The sequence below is a fragment of the Rhinatrema bivittatum genome, chromosome 7 (assembly GCF_901001135.1).
Source record: "Rhinatrema bivittatum chromosome 7, aRhiBiv1.1, whole genome shotgun sequence".
NCBI classification, from domain to species: Eukaryota; Metazoa; Chordata; class Amphibia; order Gymnophiona; family Rhinatrematidae; genus Rhinatrema; species Rhinatrema bivittatum.
In genome coordinates, this window is record NC_042621.1 from 67,302,172 (window position 1) to 67,323,758 (window position 21,587).

Below are 21,587 nucleotides of genomic sequence, written 5' to 3' on the forward strand. Positions count from 1 at the left end.
CGGAAAATGTCATAATGCCTCTGTATCGCTCCATGGTGAGACTGCACCTTGAATACTGTGTACAATTCTGGTTGCCGCATCTCAAAAAAGATATAGTTGCGATAGAGAAGGTACAGAGAAGAGCAACCAAAATGATAAAGGGGATGGAACAGCTCCCTGTAAGGAAAAGCTGAAGAGGTTAGGCCTGTTCAGCTTGTAAAGGAGATGGCTGAGTTGGGGGTATGTTAGAGGTCTTTAAGATCATGAGAGATCTTGAACGAGAAGATGTGAATCGGTTATTTACACTTTCGGATAATAGAAGGACTAGGCGGCATTCCATGAAGTTAGCAAGTAGCACATTTAAGACTAATTGGAGAAAATTCTTTTTCACTCAATGCACAATGAAGCTCTGGAATTTGTTTCCAGAGGATGTGGTTAGTGCAGTTAGTGTAGCTGGGTTCAAAAATGGTTTGGATAAATTCTTGGAGGAGAAATCCATTAACGGCTATTAATCAAGTTTACTTAGGTAATAGCCACTGCTATTAATTGTGACAGTAGCATGGGATCTTCTTAGTGTTTGGGTAATTGCAAGGTTCTTGTGGCCTGGTTTGGCCTCTGTTTGAAACAGGATGCTGGGCTTGATGGACCCTTGGTCTGATCCAGCTTGGCAATTTATGTTCTTATAAGTGGATATCAAGATGGACGTGGATGCTTCCCTATTCCTTAATCGTCATATCGGTTGATAGTGAGAGTTACTATGCCATGCAAAAAATATGGGCTCACCTGGCTTAATCTTACCGTTATTTAAGTGTTCAGGTACATCATGTGGAAGATGGTATCCCTCAGTTTCACATTCTTCTGGCTCAGGGGAGAGAAAGTGGAGCCGGCTCAGTGGCCATGTGGAGGAACCTGGATCTGATTCTCCACTCAGGTCTTCTGCTCCCTGGATCAGCTGGGGATCTGCATGGGCAGCTTTCACAGTCCCTATAAGGGAATGTGTCATAGAAATTATGCAATGGTAACGGCTAGTGGCTGCATTTAGGGCCCTGTTCTGTGGTCTCCAGCTAAGGACTCTAACTGCGGTGACTTGAGGGAGTATAAAATAGGGAAAAAAATCCCGGGTAGTTGCGAATGACTGCTTATGTCATCAGATCCCAGCCTTGGTTCCAACTTACTTGAAAGTATAAAGGAACAGATGAAAACAGCCTGGTCCAGAAAAGACCTCTATCTGTCCATCTCATTGACTCCCAGCACCATTAAACTAGCAATTAAGCATTAGTTGGGTTGCAGATCTAGGATGTTCTAAGAAATACTTTCAATGAGAAGCTCATGCAACAGGCAAACAGCTTAACTCAACATATAGGATAAACGGGTGTTTATTGGTGGAAACACACATTCTGAAAATTACCCAGCCCCCCCCCCCCCCCCCCCCGGCATAGGAGAAAGGGATGGGGCCTTGTGGCCTCCAGGACTACCCTGGCAAAGTACACATGGGGAGTTTATTTTTAACTCCCTGCACTTACTTCCCAGTGTGGAGTTTGCATCTGTTGTAGGCCCTGTTGGGCAAGACATTTTCAAAGTCAAAATTGCCTCTTGAAGGCAGATTTTAATTTTAGTGCTCTATAGACAAGTGTTTATGGAACCTTTTATCCTTAGGATTGGTTTCACGATTATGGTGTTAAGCAATATGCATGTAAAGTCATGTTTATGTCATTCTGCTGCTCTGTTACTGTATTGGTTGATCTGTGTACTTATGAAAAGTGATCCAACTTTTGATGCATTCAAATGGTTTTCTCATAAAAATTTGTATTCCTAGTCCATGAACTGGCAAATCATACCGGAGTTTTATTTCAGAATTAAGACTCCGTTGTATCGAGAGTAAGAATTTTCAGGACTGGAGTGGCATAGTTGACCTTAAGTGATGGTTGTCTTGCTGCTGAACAGCCAGTGACTTAGCTTTCTTAGGCAATAAGATGACCCTATCCGTTCCCTTTTCCATTGTAAGCTCTCGTCTTATGACTAGGAGAGGGTAGGCTTTGTGTTTCAGAGGAGCTCATGGAAGCTATGCTTTCATCCTGACTAAATGGATAATGGAGACAATTTGCTAAGGCAGTGCCATATGCCAATTTAAATTGCGCTTGCAGAGCCTGAGATGAGATGTTTTGGTGCCAGCAAGTGACCGAAAGCAACATTATTAAGATGAAGGTGATAGTTCGTTCCAAGTTCCAGCAGTCATTAGAGTAGCAGTTTTTGAAGTTGATACAGTCTGTATGTACAGTAGTTTTAGATAGTTAAGCCAGCCAAATAAATCCTTTCCTTTTAGGATTTTGTTTATTGCCACCTAGGAAAGGATCTTCAAATAGCTCTCTTACAGCATTTGATTATTCTTTTATCTGCTTGTGCATAAGAATCTGGAAGTGCTAAACTGTGTTTCAAACCAGGATAAAAAAAAAACAAAACAGAAACAAACGTCAGGTGGCCCTTAAATAACGGACTTTGTTGAAGCTTCAGAGTTTCCATGATAATCTTTTGCATGTTGGCACTTGGATTTAACTGTGGATAATTAACACTTCCAAACTGTTTTGGTTTTTTTTCAAACTATGGTGTACATTGGTTTTACATAGTAAACAATGGCAGAGAAATACTAAAGTAACCCCCCTCCAGTCTGCCCAGTTGAGATTCGTCCACTTTCGATAGGCATGCACATAAATTCCCATATGCAACCCAGCACCAGTAGCTCCACCTCCCCCAAACTCCCCTCACTCCCGACCACACGCACACAGACACACACACTCCCACTCTCACTTCATGTCACATGACCAGTCAACCCTTTTTGTTTTCTATTGCTACTCTCTAAATCCATCCCAAGCGTGCTTAAAATCCATTAGAGATTTATTTATTTATTTATTTCCTAATTTCCACAGTCTCTCATATATTGCTTATATTCTATTAATACAAAGTTATACATTGTATTGTATTTGTTCAGTTACTATGTTATATTGTAAAGCGCAATGCTGAATTACTGTTTGAATGTAAACCGAGGTGGTGATACTTACGTACCCCGGTATAGAAAATCTATAAATAATAAATAAATAAATATTTGAAATTGCGAATGATTGCACTTGGGACTGCAAGTATAAACAATATTTGTGGACATTTCATATTCCGCCTTTTCACAGAGTTGGTCTCAAGGCGGGTTACAATAAATTTAAATGAACAGAGGCAATAGAGCAGCTTACATAGGTAAATCAGAGTTTGCAATTAATGAAGCATTGGGATCCAGTATAGGAAATTTCCATTTGTGAATGGTTTCAAAGCCCAGTTCTGGCCCTGTTGTGTATAACACAGTCCTTTGTTAGAGGCTTCTGTTAGTTGAGCCAAAGATGTGGATCCTAGGGGAAGGCCTGGCTGAAAAGCCATGTCTTGAATTTTTTTTCCCTGATCTTAAGGTAGCATGACTCCAGGCGCAGGGCTAGTATGACATGCATAAAGAGAAGAGCTTGTGCGTTCTCATTGTTTTTTATCGAGCTATGGTATAGTATTACCATTTTCCTAATTAGCTACAGACATGAATTCTGAATCAGTCACAAGTTATTGTGCAAAATTTAGTTGAGAGATATCAGTTGTAAAATTATGCCGAGGTTAATTAAACAGCAATCAGCAGCTCTTGTGTGTGTGTAATTTGTGTAGTTAAAGATCAGGTGACTGAGTCCAGCTGAGCTTCACTGAGCAGATGATCTCTCTCTGTACCGGATTAGCAATTTCCCAGTTCTTTGCAGATTTAATATTCTGTTACGTTCCACAAATATAATCTGATTTTCACACCGAGTGCCTTCGAAGCATGTTTGTTAAAGGCAACATTTATTATTAGTAGGGCTGAGTGAGTCTCAGACTCTGGAGTGCACCTCACCCTATAAATGCGGAACACTGGGAATTCAACACTAAAAATACTGAAGAGGCTCAACATGATTAAAATAAGGTGTTTAAGGATCTGACTCATCAAAACCTTTTGCCAGAGACAGAAACCAAGAAAGGTCTTTGTAAATCAAGCTCTTAAACGCCTTTTTAATATTGAGTTCTTTGTCTTCCATACTGGTAAGATGCAGGTGTACCTTTCATGGGAGCTTACACGGAGAGGACCTGTTTCCTTCAAGTTCCTTTTACCTGAGGGAAATAGGGTTAATTGAAATGAATTGTAGATGAACAGATGGGGGCCTTGATTTAATAAATGGGCATTGTCCTATTTTAATAGTCTTGGATAACATAGTAGATGCACTCAGTGCAGGTGGAAATATGAAAAAACGGTGTTTGTTTGTTGCAGGTTGAAAAAGTGCACCAAAACCGAAGTGTAGCCTCAGGAATGCAGGCAAAGAGCGCACACATCATTAGTACATCATTGATATTCTCCCAGACCCTAGCAACATGCACAAATAGAAGAACCTGGAAAGTAGGCAGAAAAACATATATATATATATATAGATAGATATATATAGATAGATATATATATATATATATATATATACACACACACACACCCCCAATGTACCTACGTCCATATTTCCATTGCTCTATTGCTACCCATTGTAGCCCTTTCCTTCTACTAGCATGCATTATCTATACCCTGGTACCTATAACTGCATTACTCGTGTGGATATTGTTCTTCGTTTCATCTTTGAGCTTACCTTTAGGTAAAGGCAGAATATCAAATATTTATAATTAAGAATGCGGGAACAAATATATCCACGTTGTGCCGACTGCCCGCTCCATGGCAACCCTTAATATTAACTTGCTTGGCAGCCACTGCCCACGTAACTTTACTCCTATTTCCTGCCTGTGGGAAAAACTTGAAATAAATAAGGCCCATGGAGTTAATAGCAGTAGGGATTTGAGACGCATTGCCCTTGTTACATGATATGTGCTCATGTATGTGACTACTGGTTTGCACTTTGTCACAGCAGATTGGCCACGATATAATCTGAAAGAATAAGCAGATGTTTCCTTACCTGGAGATAGATGTGTCTGTATCCACTTGGTAGAGAATTTCTGTGCTCACACAGTAATACATCTTGAAGGTTTATTTGTGACTAGCTCAAAATCTTAATGCATGCTGGGTTTTTTTTTGCCTTTTCATTTCTAGATGCATATGATAGGAAGTAAAATAGCATTAAATTACCAAGATATACTCCAAGGTCAGCAATACAAAGCATTGATTTCTGTCTATGTAAATGAGTAGTTCATATATTTTAAAAAATGAAATGTACAATCACCTAAGAAGTCTATTTGGTATTCTGAAGTTTTATGTTGTTATAAGGGTTCTGTTACTTTGGTCCATACGGTAGAACATCTTGAAGACCAATTAGCATTCCATATGTGTGGCACGCATTGCAACAGAAAGGTAACTCCTAATAGTTGAGTTGAAAAGATATATGGACAGGGTCGACACACCATGTGCGGGGAGGACCCCCGTTAACATGGCGATCGCCCAAAGGTCCTACTTCCCCGTCTCTTCTGGCCGCGCCGCCCGTCTCATCCGGGAACGTGGCGGGCGGCCCGGGTGAGCGATGGGAGGGGGGGGAGGGCTCGGGGAGGCCACATCGACGCGGCCGCGTCATGATGGCACCAGCCTCGCGTATCGCGAGACTGGCGCCATCAAAAGCCTCGGCGGGCCCCGGGCTCGCCCCCTTTGCAAGCCGGTGCCCGCGTTCCCACCCACCCAATGGAGATGAGGAGGAATGATAAGAAAAAGGATGTGCTGGTAGTCAGATGAGAATGTTAGCAAGCTGATATAAAACATGTACAATTGTCGCAGTTGGGGGCGGGGGTACCCGAGTCGATGACCTAACATGGCCATAGAGGATATGGTGTGGACAATGGAGGTCCTGGAAGGACGGAATAGTAAGGGGTGTGGGCGGCCCCGGGAGTAGGGACCCCCAGCTTGGAAACACGGCAGGGGCCGAATGATGTTGGCAGACTAGCTTACTAGGGCGGACGCCAGAACGAAGTCCGGGAATTCTGATATTTGAAAACACACCAGGGGGGCGACTCGGGTATTGGTTGTTGTTATGTTGAGGTTTAATAAAAGCTGCGGCCTGGTTTTTTGTTTTTTTTTTCCAAAAATCAAGTGTGGCTGTCAATTTGTGGCTGGGGGGGGGGGGGGGCTTGATTCAGGGGACGGGGAAGTGGGCGGGACCCAAGGGTGCGAGATGCCTATGTTAACAGAAGTTAGTAAACTGTACAATCTGCACATAAAAATGAAAGGTTAATCTCTTTAGGAGGAGGGCGGGGTCCTGATGTTTCCTCCTGCCCCTTTTGGGTTTCTAGCTCAGTCGGAGCTGAGGTAGGGATCTGGCGCTATGACCCTTCATTTCCTATCTCCTCCCCAACACATTCGGCTCAGTCATTGCAGTCCCAGTCCTCAGCCGGGTGCCGTGTACCAGGGCTCCTTCCAGACCTTAGCAGTCGGGGGGCCCTAATCCAGCCACTAGGTGTGGCCCTTGAGCAGTGATTGGGTCTCCCTCACCCAGGGACTGCTTTTTCCGGCTAGCCTGAGGGGGGGAGGGGCACGTGGTGGAAGGCCTGACCTGGGTCTCCAGTCCGGTTCTCCTCAGGCAGTGCACAGCAGTACTGCTGAGCCGCCAGGTGGCCCCTGGTTTTTGTTGTAATCATGACACTTCCAAGTGACCTAAAGCTGCAGTTTGTAAAATAAAGGAATCTTCAAATGGTTGATCATGTTCAACATGCCTGATTGCCATCTAAATTCACTCTATAGGATGTCGCAACTTAAAGAAGTGTTACTTTGCGAAAACTGAAAAGATGTTTGCAAAGATCATTCTCTAGTTGGCCATCAACTATGAGAAATAAAACATAATATAAATATTTGCAGTGTTTTACCCTTAATCTTATAAACTCTCTTCCTGTGATTTATCGCCATTGAAGTCACAGCTGAAAATTTGTGCAGTGGAGTTGAGCCATCCTGCTTTTTTTTTTCTTTAAATCCATCTCTTGCGTATATTGGGTTCCCTATGTAACCCGGTATACCTGCGCCGTGCTGGAGTCCTTCCCCATTTCTAGAGGCTCAAAGACAGCTGAGCCATTGAGTTAGCCTGGAGAACTGTCACACGTCAAGAGAAAAATAAGATAAGTTTCCCCTGATTAAAATGATAAAAAGGCAATCAAGCCCCCACTCCCTCCAGAATGAGAACCCTGTTGCTAGGGCTGACATCACTATTTGAATATATGCAAACCAAACCTAGTTAATGGTTTCCTTTGGATGATGGATCATGTGAATACTTTACAGAGGGGTTGTTGAGTCACGAGGCCGCATTACTGTTTTAAATGTGCGTTAATTTTTATCATAGGTCTTGTGAATGAAATTGGGACCCAAGGTTAAATCATGTACGACGTTCACATAAAAACAGTGCGGCAGCTTTTGGAATCGGCCCCCCATAATGTCACGTTCCCGGTGGTGTCATTTCACATCTCGTTTCCTAAAATAAATGTGTACGCTTGATTGTGTTTTTATTGTACATCGAATATATAAAATCCTATGCCACGTGCTGGAAATATTAGCATGCGGACATATTGCAGAGTCGATATTCTATACCGCTGAAGTATAGTAATGCTCCTATTGAAACAGTGCACTAGAAATTTATTAAAAAAGAATCAACCTGCAGGATTGGTTATATTCTGAGGGAGGGGGGTGTTCCATCTAATTCTTTTTGGGTTTGCAATTATGGTTTTCTTTTTTTTCCCAATGTTTTCCAATCTAGAGAGCCCTGTTCATTCTTAGTCTTAAGATGTATTTTCTCTAGGTGGGGAGAATTAGAGCTAAAGTAACCATTGTACCTCAGCTCAAAGGCGGCCATTTTTAATGAGCCTTATTGGGTACGTGTTTGCCTTTGTACTTCAGATGGATTATCCACGCTATGAAGTATGAGCTGAAGATCCGTGCAGGGGACCTGCCGGCCCGGGACCTGTTCCAGCTGTCGCCCAGCGAAGTTAAACAGCTTCTCCTGGATATTCTCCAGCCTCAGCAGCAAGGGAGGTAATCAGAGCCAACCTGCCTGCCTTTCTGGCACCTGCCCTGGATTTAGAAACGCACTGGGGTTTCTACACACAATCTCTGGTTTGCAAAAAGTCATTTGCATGCTGCATTTTGCTGCCAGTGAAGGCTCAGACAGAGAAGTGAACACAGATGACAGTGGAAGGAACAGAATATAATTGATTTGCTCAGGACTTTCTCACTCCTCCTTGTGTTTTAGGATCTTTCTATCAGTTGTAAAACAAATCTACCAACAGGACTTTGAGGGGCAGGACTTCTTTAAAAAAAAAAAAAAAAGTCAAGGAAAGTGTAAAACAAACGACTAATTTCTGCTCTTTTTTTGCTCCTCCTCTTTTACATTTTAAAATGACATTCTGGGGATAGACAGATGGCCCAGTACTGCTATATTGGAGACCAAGTTTCTTTCCTTGTCTCTGCTCTCACTCCTTGGGCTGTCTTGAAAATCCTCAGATACCTTTTAGTGTATATGTGGTGGGGGGGGGGGGGACGGACGATAAGAGGCATTCTCCACCATCGTTAACTCTCTTCATCCTGGCCAGGCAATTATGACCACGGTTCTCAGACTGTGGCCACGGATTGGGGGTTCCCTATGTAACCCGGTATACCTGCTGGAGTCCTTCCCCACTCCTAGAGGCTCAAAGACAGCTGAGCCATTGAGTTAGCCTGGAGAACTGTCACACTTCAAGAGAAAAACAAGGTATAAGTTTCCCCTGACTAAAATACAAGGTAGCATGTGTACAAAAAAAAAAGGAAGAAATAAATATGGCCATCAGCTTTAATGATAGTGAGTGCACTCCAAGCCATCATTTTCTCTCATAGTTGAGGGCTGGTGTTCTTGGCCCTGACTCCTTGTAGTTCCTGTTCATTATTGTTCACATCAGTTATTTCTGGAACTGGGAAACGGATCAGTTATATTCCTGCAGCCATTGCACATATGACTATATATGTGACAGAAGAAACTAAAAGTGTATTTGTTGCATGAGATCTTTTGTACTTACTTCCAAGAATGATGCACGTATTAGTACTTAAAATTCTACTGTGTAGAGCTGGAAAATGTCTCTTCCAATCTTGTTAATAGATACTGTAGAAAGCTTTGTTGAGGTAAAAATGTGAGTTCTGAATCATTGATTATGTATTGCACTATGCAAGATATGTCACTTCCTTTCCACAGAGAATGCACAATTTTGTAGAGCAATATTTATAGCTAGCTGAATCTGCAAAGTCTGTAGTCAAATGAGTATTTATATTCAAACACCATCACTTCCTTTTTTCCACCTCCTCCCATCTTCTCCTTATTTCTCTTCCCCTCACCTCCCTCCCTCCCTCATATCTCAGGACGAATCTACCGTGAAAATACTTTTGTGTCTGTCCAGGAAAATACGCGAGGTTGCAATACCAGCATTGGCCACAAGATGTCAAAAGTCATATATTGCAAGGGATCCCCAAACTCAGTCATCAAGGGCTGCAACCCAGTTGGGTTTTCAGGATTTCCACAATAAATATGCCTGAAATCTGTTTGCATGCACTGCTTCCATTGTATGCAAATAGAACTCATGCATATTATGGAAATCTTGAAAATCTGCTTGAGTTTGGGGACCCCTAACAGAATAATAGGATACTGCCAACTAGTGGCCACTGTTGGAGTGAACAGCACAGCCAGATACCAAGAGTACCCAATCTTACATTTATAGTTCCTTGTAGAATTTGTCTAATATTAATTGGACCATATAATATTAGACAAATATATTTGGCCCAAGTTATATCTTTTGCTATATACATTGTACATGATTTCAGTATGTGAAATATAGACCTGCTTAATACATAGTCTCAACCTCTTAGTTGTAGTATCTTGTACAAAAAAATATTTTGTTTTGCCTACAGATATACCTTTTTGTGGGCTGGAAAGGCAGAACAGCTATAAGTCTAGAGATCCCAGTAGTCTCCCTTATTGTTGTCTTATTAAGTGGTCTTAAGCAAATCCTTTAGCCTATCTGTCTTCATTATTTAGATGGCAAGGAAACCATAACCATCTGATTATTTTTACAGCACTGCGTACAGTTCATTTTATAATTTGGTTTATATTTCTGTTTTTACTTCTACATAAGATACTACATAGAACACAATTGCCCTTTTTACCTTAATCTATGAAGCAAGCTTTTTTTCCCCCTGCATTCAGAACTGATATGGTCTTGAAACTCTGCAGCATATTTTCATTTTTGTTGACAGATGTTGGCTTAATAAACGCCAGATAGATGGTTCCCTGAATCGAACTTCCACAGGTTTCTATGACAGGGTCTGGCAGATTTTGGAGAGGACACCAAATGGCATAATAGTAGCTGGAAAGTTTTTACCACAGGTAAAGTAATTGTTAGACATATGGAGGTAAATATTCAAAAGCTATTAGATGTAAAACTTAGTTATCCATCTAAATGGCAAGTTTTGGTATATTCAACCTCTTATCCAGTTAGGTTTTAGCCAGGTAAAATCTAGCTGGATGAAAAAGAGGCATTCTGGAGGCATCCTGGAGAGCTACTTATCCGGCTAATTTAAAAGTAGATTCATCATTTTGCTAAAAATGTCGGGCTGCTGCTGGCTAGAGAGAGAGAGAGAGGTTCTCATATAAGTAAACTATTTATGCCACTGTAAGAGGGGCAACTAGTAACTCGGGGTGAGGTTTTGGTGGTGGCCTAGGTTTTGGGGGGCAGTTTTACATGGACAATCAGAGGTAAAAACAGCACAGTACCCATCAATGAAGATTTGATATGATTTGAAGTGATGAAAGGTACACAAAGGTGAGCTTTGTGCATTGATCTCTTGACCTAGCTTGATAGCAGCTGGGTAGAGAGTGCATCAAGCTAGGTTGAGAGTACATTGTACAAATCTCATCTTTTTATACTTTTCATCACTTCAGTTTTACAGGTCTAAATTTAGCCGGATATCTTATTTATCTAACTTTAAACTTTACTGAGTATATTCAGCATGAATATCCCAGAAAAGTTAGCTGGATAAGCAAGCTATGTCTGAATATTGGCCTCAAAATGTTTGGAAAATGTATTGTATTTCTTTGACCATGTTTAAATTATAATTACATCCCAAAATACAAAAGAAATAGAAAACTCCCCCATCAGAACTATGGTACAAGAACTGTGGAATGCACAAATCAAATGATGATAATTATAATCAGTCACCCAAAATGATATTTTTAAAATTTTATTAATATGCTAATTAAAATGCATCCTGAACAGTAAATTCACACTGAAAATCTTTTTTCATTTTATATGTGTATTAAGTAAAATGTAGCTATGCAGATCTCTGCAAAAATCCATATATGCTTAATTTAAGTAAATTGTTTTTACAGCAATCAATACATATAGTGTTGTATCTCTTGATTGTAATCTGGCATACTTGCCCTCTAAATTGGCTATACAGAAGGGGTTTCTAGATACTTTTATGTTTGAAAGCCAGCTAATTGTTACTGCTGCTCTCCAGGTTGTAGATGATCTGTTCCTGTAAAAGTGGCTTTTTTTTTTGTCCCAGTTTCAGTGATGGAATAAGGGTGTGATCCATCCAGGGGTCTCCCCAATTCTGTGCACGTGAAAAGCCCTTGATGATGGTGGTGCTTACCCTTGGATGCTGTGTCCTACTAGTAATTCTTCAGGTCTGATCCTGTAGAGCAGATAGTTTGAGAAGAAAGCTATTGTTTGTATAGGTCTGTTTTCTTAGTAGCCCTGTTTTTTAGATTTTGAATCATAGCAACTGTAGAAAGGTCAGTAGACCCAGGGTATGCAAATCTATCTCATGCATATTCATTGTGGATATCTTAAAAACCTAACTGGTTAGGAGCGCCTCCAGGAGAGAGTTGGGAAACACTGATATAAACCAGGGATAGGTAACTTCAGTTCCTGAGTGCCTCAAACAGGTCTGGAGTTCAGGATATCCATAGTGACTATGCCTGAGATATATTTGCATGCAGTGGAGGTAGTGCATACAAGAGAAACAGACCTGTTTGTGGCACTCAAAGATCAAAGTTGCCTAGCCCTGATATAACTTTATAAATTTGGTTGGAAGACAAAATACAAAAATATATGAAACTTTTGGGCTTTTTTTGTATTTCTGGTTCAGTGAATCTAAGAAAACACGTTTTAGGCAGGATATAATTACTGTGAGTATTAAATTACCATTTAATATTGTCTCAATGCAGCAGCCAACCTTGTCTGATATGACTATGTACGAGATGAACTTTTCCCTTCTGGTGGAGGACATGTTGCAGAATATCGCCCAGCCAGAGTACAGACAAATCATTGTCGAGGTACCCAACAAAGCAGATGAATTTGGCATTAATACTAATGTGTTTCAGTGATCCAACTCTGACAGCTGTAATGACAACAGTAATTATAAAACTGTCAAAGAGTCTTGTAAGATACAAATTCGGTGGGAATAACTAAAGAACAGAAAGATGAAGAACTAAATTACTTTAGCAGTTTGGAAATTTTTCTTTATGTTTACTTCTGTTTCTTAAGGCTTTCATCCTGTCATTATGATAATCATTTAGCGACCATATCAAATTTTTCCCTGACCAATATTATGTCTGCATATTGAGTGTTTGCTGGCAAAGACTAAATTGCCTCGTATGATTGGTGGCTTCATACTGACGGCATAAAAGTTTTAATCCCTTAGTAAATTTTCTTCTACAGTAAATATAAAATAGGAGTTCACTATGAATTTAGCATGATAACATAATGTAATTTATGGAGATTATAGAACTTGTATTGTGATAGGGTAGATTTTTAACCCATTTTACCATCAATGGAATTAATTAGTTTGAGTTTGGGGAAAGTTACTATGGTAGATATGGGCATTATTGTATTTTTTTATATTTTATAGAGACAGATTTTATTTTTGCTACAATGTTTTATGTGTTTATATGGATGTTGAATTTGATATGTATGATATTTATTGAATTATGTTTTGATATTGTATTTTGCTCTAACATTTTGAGTACAGGATATTTATTCTGTATTAAGATGTGATCCAAATTGAAATTGATCCTATTTCTATTTCTGTTTTATCCATATGGAGAAAGAGTATAAAGAACAGCTATAATCACCACATTTCATTTTTCAGAGAAAAGCCATGGTTATTAGTAAAATAAATAAATGTATATGTATGCATGTGTATGTGTATATGTGTGTATGTATGTATATTTATGCATTTGTGAATATTCCATGCATTGCATTAAGTCTGGATTTGTAGATTGGGATGGGCAACTCCGGCCCTTGAGGGCCACCAACAAGTCAGGTTTTCAGCAAAACCCTAATGATATGCATATGAGAGATTTGTATGTATATTGCCTCAATTGTATGCATATTTATTGGGGTTATCCTGAAAATCAAACCAGTTAGTGGCCCTCAGGGACTGGAGCTTCCCCTCTGTTAGGATTCATGTAAAAATAAAATGACCTGAATATGAAATGTATTATTTTAAATAATCCTTGTTTTTTTGATGCTGATAAGAACTATCTTCTTTTAATAGTTGTTAATGGTTGTATCCATTATTTTGGAAAGAAACCCTGAACTGGAGTTTCATGAAAAAGTGGATTTGGATAAATTAGTCAAGGAAGCATTCATTGACTTCCAAAAAGACCAGAGCAGGCTAAAAGGAGATGAAAAACAGGTGAGACAGTATTTATTCTTTGCTTAGTTTGCTAAGTGTGTGCATTAGTGGGATCAAAAATATTGATAAGCTGCAGGAGACAATGACATTTGGTCTGTAAGACTACAGTACTGATTGAGGAAGGTGGCTAACATTTTCCAGACTCAGCGCTAATACAAAATATTTCGGCCTCGGTATAGAGAGTTATCCAAATACGTAAATAAGACCTATCTGGTTAACTTACAAGGGGTATTCAGCAGCACGGTTATCCCTGCATTTGGTACTACTTAGCCAGATAAGTTATATCTGGATAAGTTAGACTTGCTGTATGGAAGGTCTAACTCTGGGCTTCCCAAACCTGTCCTAGGGACCCCACAGCCAGTCAGGTTTTCAGGATTCCCACAGTGAATATGCATGAGATAAATTTGCATATACTGAGTCTTCACGATATGCAAATTTACCTCATACATATTCCTTGAGGATATCCTGAAAACCTGACTGGCTGGGGGGTCCCCAGAACAATTTTGGGAAGCCCAGAGTTAGACCTTCCATACAGCAAGTCTAACTTATCCAGATATAACTTATCTGGATAAGTTATAATCAGACAAGTTAGAGCCTTGCTCTAACTTGTCTGATTAACTTAACCGGATAAGTCCAGCTAAGTAGTGCCGCCCTGTTATGCCCATTGCCCGCCCACTAGACATCTGGTTATCTATTTAGCTAGATAAGTGACTTATCCGGTTTAGTAGTGGCTGCTGAACATAGCTGGATATTCAGCGGCTCCCATTTAGTCGGATAAGTCACTACTAAGCTGGCTAAGTAGTGATGAATATCAGCCTCCGTATAATTAGCACTTCTGATCCTAGGTGTTTATAAATTGCAAATTTAGGTGATAATTTTTCAGACAATTTGGTATATTTGGCAGGTTTAGGTCTGTTACTAAGTGGTAGAACCTCCCTTGTTCCTGGTAGACTCCATTAAGTTTGTGAAGGATCTGCTTGCATTCACAGGAGAACAACGAATGTTGTTTTCTGAGGGTAGACCTTTTAATAATGTTGTACAAAAAAAAAAAGAGAGGCCTTAGGGCTGTGTGCATGGTTTTCCAATCATGGCGTGTGTCTCTGTTGTGGAAAATCTGAAATATGTCTGATGCAGACTGTCCAGGAAGACTTGGAGCAGTATTTCCCACCATTAGAGCCAGGGACTCTTTGTCTAGCTGGGTTAGGACACACTCTGGTGTGCACCTTGGTCTGAGGAATAGCATTCATGATAATGGTTCAGCGGTTTCTCTGTTGGTGCCTCTGATCAGCAGTCTCTATCTCTATGACTGATTTGGCTAGGCTGTCCTTTCAGAGTCAACTCTTGTTAGGTGAAGAGCTGGAAAGGTTGGCAAAGGCATGGGACCAACTCTTAAGGTCTCGTGTTTCTTGGAAGATTGAACTAAGGTTCCAACATGGAGTTATTTTCCTTTCCATCTGTGAAAGAAGATAAGGGCAATAAGACAGGCTCTGGCTTCTCCAGAGCAATGCAATAGTGTTTGGGAGATCCTATCTCAGATTACAAAGATAGGTTGCCATTTTCTCTTTTCTTTCAGAGATGGACCCAAATTACAGCAGACCAATGGGTCCAGGAGTTAATAAGAAATGGTTGTATTCTACAGTTCAACCATTGTAATTCCACCACCTTTATGGTTTTCCTTGTCATTTGGCTGTGGGAAGACAGGCCAGGCCATAAGACCTATTCTTCAGCAGCTCCTTGAATTGAAAGCTGAGCTTCCCATTCCAGGAAGCCAGGAAGAGTGAGGACACTACTCCATTGTCTCCATTTACTACATTTACTTTATTTCCTGGTGTGATCCCCGACTTCTTGAAGGTAGCCTGCTTTAGGATGCATATCTTAAGATCAGAGCTCAGGGTGGTTCACAAAGGGGAGCATTTGACCGCTTAGAAGCTAACAGGTGTTTGCTTTCATTTTTCAGTCTGGAAGGATCTCTGGCAATTCCTCAGATTTGCAGAGTTAGGTCACTGTTTCAGTTTTAGGCGTGACCCTTTGGGCTAGCAACAGAACTAAGAACCTTCTCCAAGGTGATGGTGGTATTAGTTGCAATCATACACAAAGATAGGTTTTGTTGTACCCTTCTTTGGTTGAATGGCTGATTAGAGCAAAGTCCTTTCAGGATAGCTTTCTGCTTCTCAGCAAGCAGTTGCTGGATTTGGGACAGATTGTCATTTTCTTTCCAAAACCAATTTTCAGTCCTCTCGCACACTGGTTTTTCGGGGAGCTATGCAGCAGTCATCTGGCCTTCTGCTTCACAAGATGTTTCTGTGTTGGGGTCTGATGTTTTTCTAGTATCCAGATCGATTTGTCTTATGGTTTGGCCTTTAAAGGGCATGTTTAGTAAGGAATGGCTATTCTCAAGCTGTGGTAGCTACACTCCTGATGACTAGAAAGTTTTCCATTTTCTTGGACTCTGTGCATATTGAAATTTTTTGAGGATTGGTGGTGTGGGCATTGCGATGCACCTGGAAGTGCCTCATCCCCTTGATTCTGGATATTTGCAAGAATGCCTTTCTAAGGGATTGGCTCTGAAGGTGCTCCTGGTGCAAAGGTGACCCTCTATTAATATAGAAAGCATATGCAAGACATCTGGATACCTCTTGAGTTTTGAAAGGTCCTAAGCATATTAAGACTTCTGCTGTGGATTCTGGTTCCATCTGTGGATTTTAGTTCCATCTTAGACCAGAAATAAGTTTTGTCTTTCTTGGTGGAATCACAGTTTGTTCCTTTTAAGGCTATTTCTGCTAAATTGCTTACTCTGAAGATGTTCATCCTATTAATGTACGCTTCCTTATGGTTTTCAAGAACTGAGTCTATCTTTGTATGGTTCCTTCCTTTCTATCGAAAGCAGTTTCAGAATTTGTTTTAAGCAGTCAAGTTCCTGCTCTTTGTTTGACAGGTCGACATTTTTGGAAGAATGCATGCTGCTTCGATTCTTGGACATAAGGTGACATCTTTTACAAAATCTCAAGATCTCTAGCTTTTTTCTGGAGAGCTAATCTAATTTTTGTTCTGTACAGTAGAGTGTGGAGAAGTGAGGCACCCACTAGAGTTACGGGTGAGCACTGGCTTAAAGAGGTGTTTACAGAGGAATATGTGGAGTCTGGTACTCCATTACGAAACTAGATTTGGGATTATTCCACAAGGGCTTAGGTTTCTTCATAAGCAGAGTTGCATTGGGTCTATTCTTGGAGATCCTGTAGAGCAGCATCTTGGTGTATATTGCATCCCTTTTTTGGATCTTTCAGTCTGTCAGAGTTGCAGAGGTAGTATCTGTCGCCTCAGCAGTTTTGTGGCAGCCTTGAAAAGTGTCCCATCCTATTAGGGAGTACTTAGGTACATCCCATTTGTCTGGACTAGTCTGACTGGATGAAGAAGGAGGTGAAATTATTACTTGCCTGATACTTTCCTTTCCTTGAATACAATTAGACCAATCCAGCACCCTCCCATACGCTACTGCTATTTTCTGTGTCTTCGTTCACTCTATGCCTTGCAGAAAATGTTTTTCACAGGTACATAAGCACTGTTGGAAAGTGTTATGGTTTCTTATGCTACTATTGGATACTCTTCATTCATTGCCTCTTCCATAGTTTTTTCTGGAAGTGTACTAGTTTAAAGATAACCATGATAATGATAAATGTAATTATAATAACTGCTATTATGGTTCTATTAATGTTGACCTCAGTTGGCTTGTTACAGGAATACTGGCGGGCTGGTGTCAGCATAGAGGTATATAAGGAATGACTTTAGTGAGTCTGTTCCCTTTTTCCATCTGTTGTTGGTATGCATAATCGACTTGTCTAGACTGGCCTGATTGTATTCAAGGAAAGAAAATGATCGGGTAAGTAGTAATTTCATCTTACTTCAAAATTGGGTGCCAGTAGTATCTGTCCCCACAGTTAACTGGTTACAAGGGCAAGGTAACTGGAAATCCAGTCCTTCCAGCAAGGGAGTACTGGCCTACCTGTTGAAAACTGGACAAGATCATAAAAATACACAGAACTCTTCAGTTGGTAAGCTGTGAGGCCTACCAGGAACTCCACCTCCAAAAACACTTTCCTCAGTTCCAGCACTCCAGCTCCTCAATCAAGATGATCTTTATCTTGTAGACATGCTCATTCAATATAGAAAAGGCAAGACCCATCCCAAAAAGGGAATGGGCTAAAGATGGGGGAGGATTCAAAAATGCAAAAATTCTCAACACAACTGTCACATGAGAGAAGCTTACTGAGAGTTGCGAAGCCACTGTCACATATAGAATCACCAAAGAGCAATTTGTTTGCTGTGTGAAATTCACTGCAAGAGTTCTTGTATTTGAGAGATCATATAGACATTTTTTGAGATAGAGGACGTAGTTAAAATTTTGAGAAACAAAATGCAAAAAAAAACCCCCAAATAGTACATTTTTACTCTAGAATGGTGGGATTGCACCTTCAAATATGAAGTGATTGGCAAGTTTAGTTGCCCATTTTGCTTGGACTCTACCACTCTCCCTTGTATTCTATATATTTGTATTCTATATATTCTTGAATCCTCATTGTGTGACTCCATGGGACAGTTTTCTAAATGTACTGAAGGCAAAAAAATATAATCATAAAACTAGAACTCTGGAATGTATGCACATTCTGTAGATGATTGCTGTAAGTGTTAATCTTTAAAACCATTTTTTAAATATTTCTTGGTAGTCACAGGAAGAAATTGATATCTTAAAAGTTGTTGAAAAATTGAAACACTTAAAGTGAACTGGTAGAATTTTATTTATTTATTTGGAGTATTTCTTATCTGTGGCCTCCTAAGCTTGGGGCAGGTTACAAGATAACATACATAATAAAATAAAAAAGTATTTATTACCCACCCCTCCAGGAACAGTCTGGGCTGGAGTACAATAAAACATTCACAATTATCATAAAGCAGACAAATATAACAAGATCAAGTGTACTAAAGAAATTTATCAATGGGATAAATCATCAAGCATGAAAAGAGAGACATCAAAACTGTATTCAATGTCAGCAAAGGCCATAATAAATGTGTGTTGAGAAGTTTTTTAAATTCCTTTCGTGAGGTGGATGTTGCAGGGTAAGGAATTCCACAGGAAAGGCCCATAGGTAGAAAAAGAGCATTCTCATGTCTCCAGTAGGCGCATTACTTTGAGAGAAGGAATGTCAAGTAGATATTTTCCAGAAGACGTAGAAAACAAGAGGGAGTATGACTACGTAAGGTGGATTTAAAAGTAGCATTTCCATCTGTAGAGCTGTTTTCCCAAGCTTATTCATCTTTGATAAAACTGGATTCTTGAGAATCAAACTCTTACAAAATGTGCAATGCTTTATTTGTTTAGGATGACATGGCTTCCTTCTACAAAACTCCACCACTGGGTAAAAGAGGAACGTGCAGCTACTTGACAAAGGCAGTAATGAATTTTTTGCTGGAAGGTGAAGTCAAGCCAAGCAATGATGACCCTTGCACCGTTAGCTGAATCTTGCCTAAGAGGACAGAAAATAGTCATCCTTGCGGTTTAGTGGATTTCATTTAGGTGCAATGCTTAGTTTGTCTTCCAAAGAATAATCATAGGCAATGTCTTATCCCAGTTCTTTCCACAGAGGAAAAGCTCCTGTGAAAGCACCATACTTACTGGATGTAAGGAATGCTAAAATTAGTTCATTAATTGTCAGCATAAAATATATTTATTCAAGAATTTTAGAAAAGTATTCTTAAGAGTTGCAGTGCCATCAGCAATAAATAATCTTCAGCTAAATGCATAAATTACACATGGATTTAAAAAATGTATTGCATTTGTAGCATGGTAATAAATATCTCAGAAGTGAGACTTCTCCTAGGCAAATGAAATTGCCTGAATTGATGTTGATGATAAATCAATGATCCATGCATACTGTACCTAATAGTTCAGGAGTGCCCAACTGCGGTTCTCAAGAGCCACAAACAGATGTTTTCAGGATGTCCACAATAAATATGCATAAGATAGATTTGCATGCACTGCCTTGATTGTTTGCAGATCTATAGCCTGCATATTCATTGTGGATATCCTGAAAGCTAGGCATATTTATGGCTGTTGAGGACTGGAGTTGACACCTCCCCTCCCCCCTTTAACAGCTGATTTGTAATCATTGGTGTTTTGCAAGAATTTCCATCTGAATTTCTTCTCATTCACGCATTTCAGTAAAGAATTGTCTAGCTAAAATAAAAATTGTCTGATTCCCATGCCTATATATTTTTTTTTTTGAGTGAGGGAGGAAGGGAAGAGATTATAATTAACAAAATCCCAGCTGCTGGTAAAATACCTGGGCTTTGAGCATAGTTTATGATTGTGATACATAACAGCAGTTTTTGTGCCCATCTATAGTAATATCTACAATAATAATTTAGCTTACCTGTTATTTATTTTACCTATGAGCTATTAAGCCATTTCTAAACAAGTAAAAGTCTGATTAAAAAAAAAAAAGAAAATGTTTGAATCATGTATTCACTTTTTCATAAGCCAATTATAGGTTAGGCATCAACTTGCATGCTTAAAGTTCACTTCATTTGCTTCAATATTCTCATACATAGCGTATGTTTAGTTTACCATAACGAGAGCCTAGAAAACAAATGCAAAACTGTTTGCAGCTAAATACTGAAATGGAAATATTTTTTGTTGTTGCCATAACTATTAAGTTATAGAAATTACAATTCACTTTGTTTTTTTGACTTTTACCTGCAAAGAATAAATGTAAAAATAAAACTTTGATAAAAGCAAGTGTCTTTTTATTTTCAGTCCTGAGAATATTGACAAAGGATCTTCATAGGTTCACACAAACTAAATTTTACAATTTAAAAGAACTCAGACTTACACCGCATACAATAAGGTCAGAATCCAATCTGGAACTGGGCTTAGTCAAATCGCAACAACTCCAACTACTACTAGTCTATGCCCCGCCTGGATCACTTGAAGCTGACGCCTCTCCCCTCATTGAATCCATAGTGAAGCATATCGATCCAGACCTCCCTACCATGATCATGGGAGATTTTATCTTGCACACCACCTCACCCCGCTCCACCAATTGCGAAACTCTCCTCAACTCCCTCAACGCAATGGGATTCACGCAGATCGTCAACAACCCAACACACAAAGCAGGACACATGCTTGACCTTATCTTTATCAACTCGAAGTTCGCCTGCTCTTCAGCACCTTCTTGTACTCCAATCCCATGGTCAGATCACTTTCTGATAACCACCAAGGTCTCCACAAAACAACAGACTCACAGCCCGCAGCACCCTTCTACCATTCATTTCAGAAAAGCATGTGCATCCGAGACCCTCAGCGACCATCTTGCGAAAGAACTCGCAAACCTGGATCTATCCAACCCCGACTCAGCCATACTCTCATGACACAACATTACGGAAGCAGTGGCAAACAATTTATGCCCTGCAGTCTCCAAAACAATAAACCCAGAAAAAAAAGGAAATCAACCCTGGTTCTCTAATGAGCTCAAACGGATGAAACAAGTCCTACGCCACAAAGAAAACAGATGGCGCAAAGCTCCAAACCCTTCAACACTATCGACATACAAAGGAACCTTACATCATTACAGAACCTCAATTCTAAAGGCAAAAAGAGAATACTTTGCAAACAAAATCCATGATCTCCAATATGACGCCAAGGCACTTTTCTGTTATGTGTCTCAAATCACAAAGTCATCCCCACCAACGATACCTGATGATCAGGCACAATCTAAGGCCAATGAGCTTGCTTCATTCCTTCAGCAGAAGACTGCTAAAACCCTGGCACTCCTACCTACCAAGACTACCCCCTGCTTTACATTCACCAACACACGCACCC

The 21,587-nt window shown here is 40.0% G+C and overlaps 1 protein-coding gene across 3 annotated transcripts in view; it reads left to right on the forward strand.

Annotated features, from left to right (window-relative positions):
* Positions 1–20,307, forward strand: part of PHKB (phosphorylase kinase regulatory subunit beta) — a 601,073-nt gene extending 580,766 nt beyond the window's left edge. For 2 of the 3 annotated variants that reach the window (XM_029608471.1, XM_029608473.1), the window contains 5 exons: positions 7,889–8,023; positions 10,268–10,397; positions 12,243–12,350; positions 13,574–13,714; positions 19,089–19,226. In XM_029608471.1, the coding sequence (XP_029464331.1) occupies positions 7,889–8,023; positions 10,268–10,397; positions 12,243–12,350; positions 13,574–13,714; positions 19,089–19,226 (652 nt within the window). Of the gene's footprint in view, positions 1–7,888; positions 8,024–10,267; positions 10,398–12,242; positions 12,351–13,573; positions 13,715–19,088 lie in introns of all 3 variants that reach the window. The other variant, XM_029608470.1, reaches the window with a different exon arrangement.
* Positions 20,308–21,587: the final 1,280 nt, after the last annotated feature.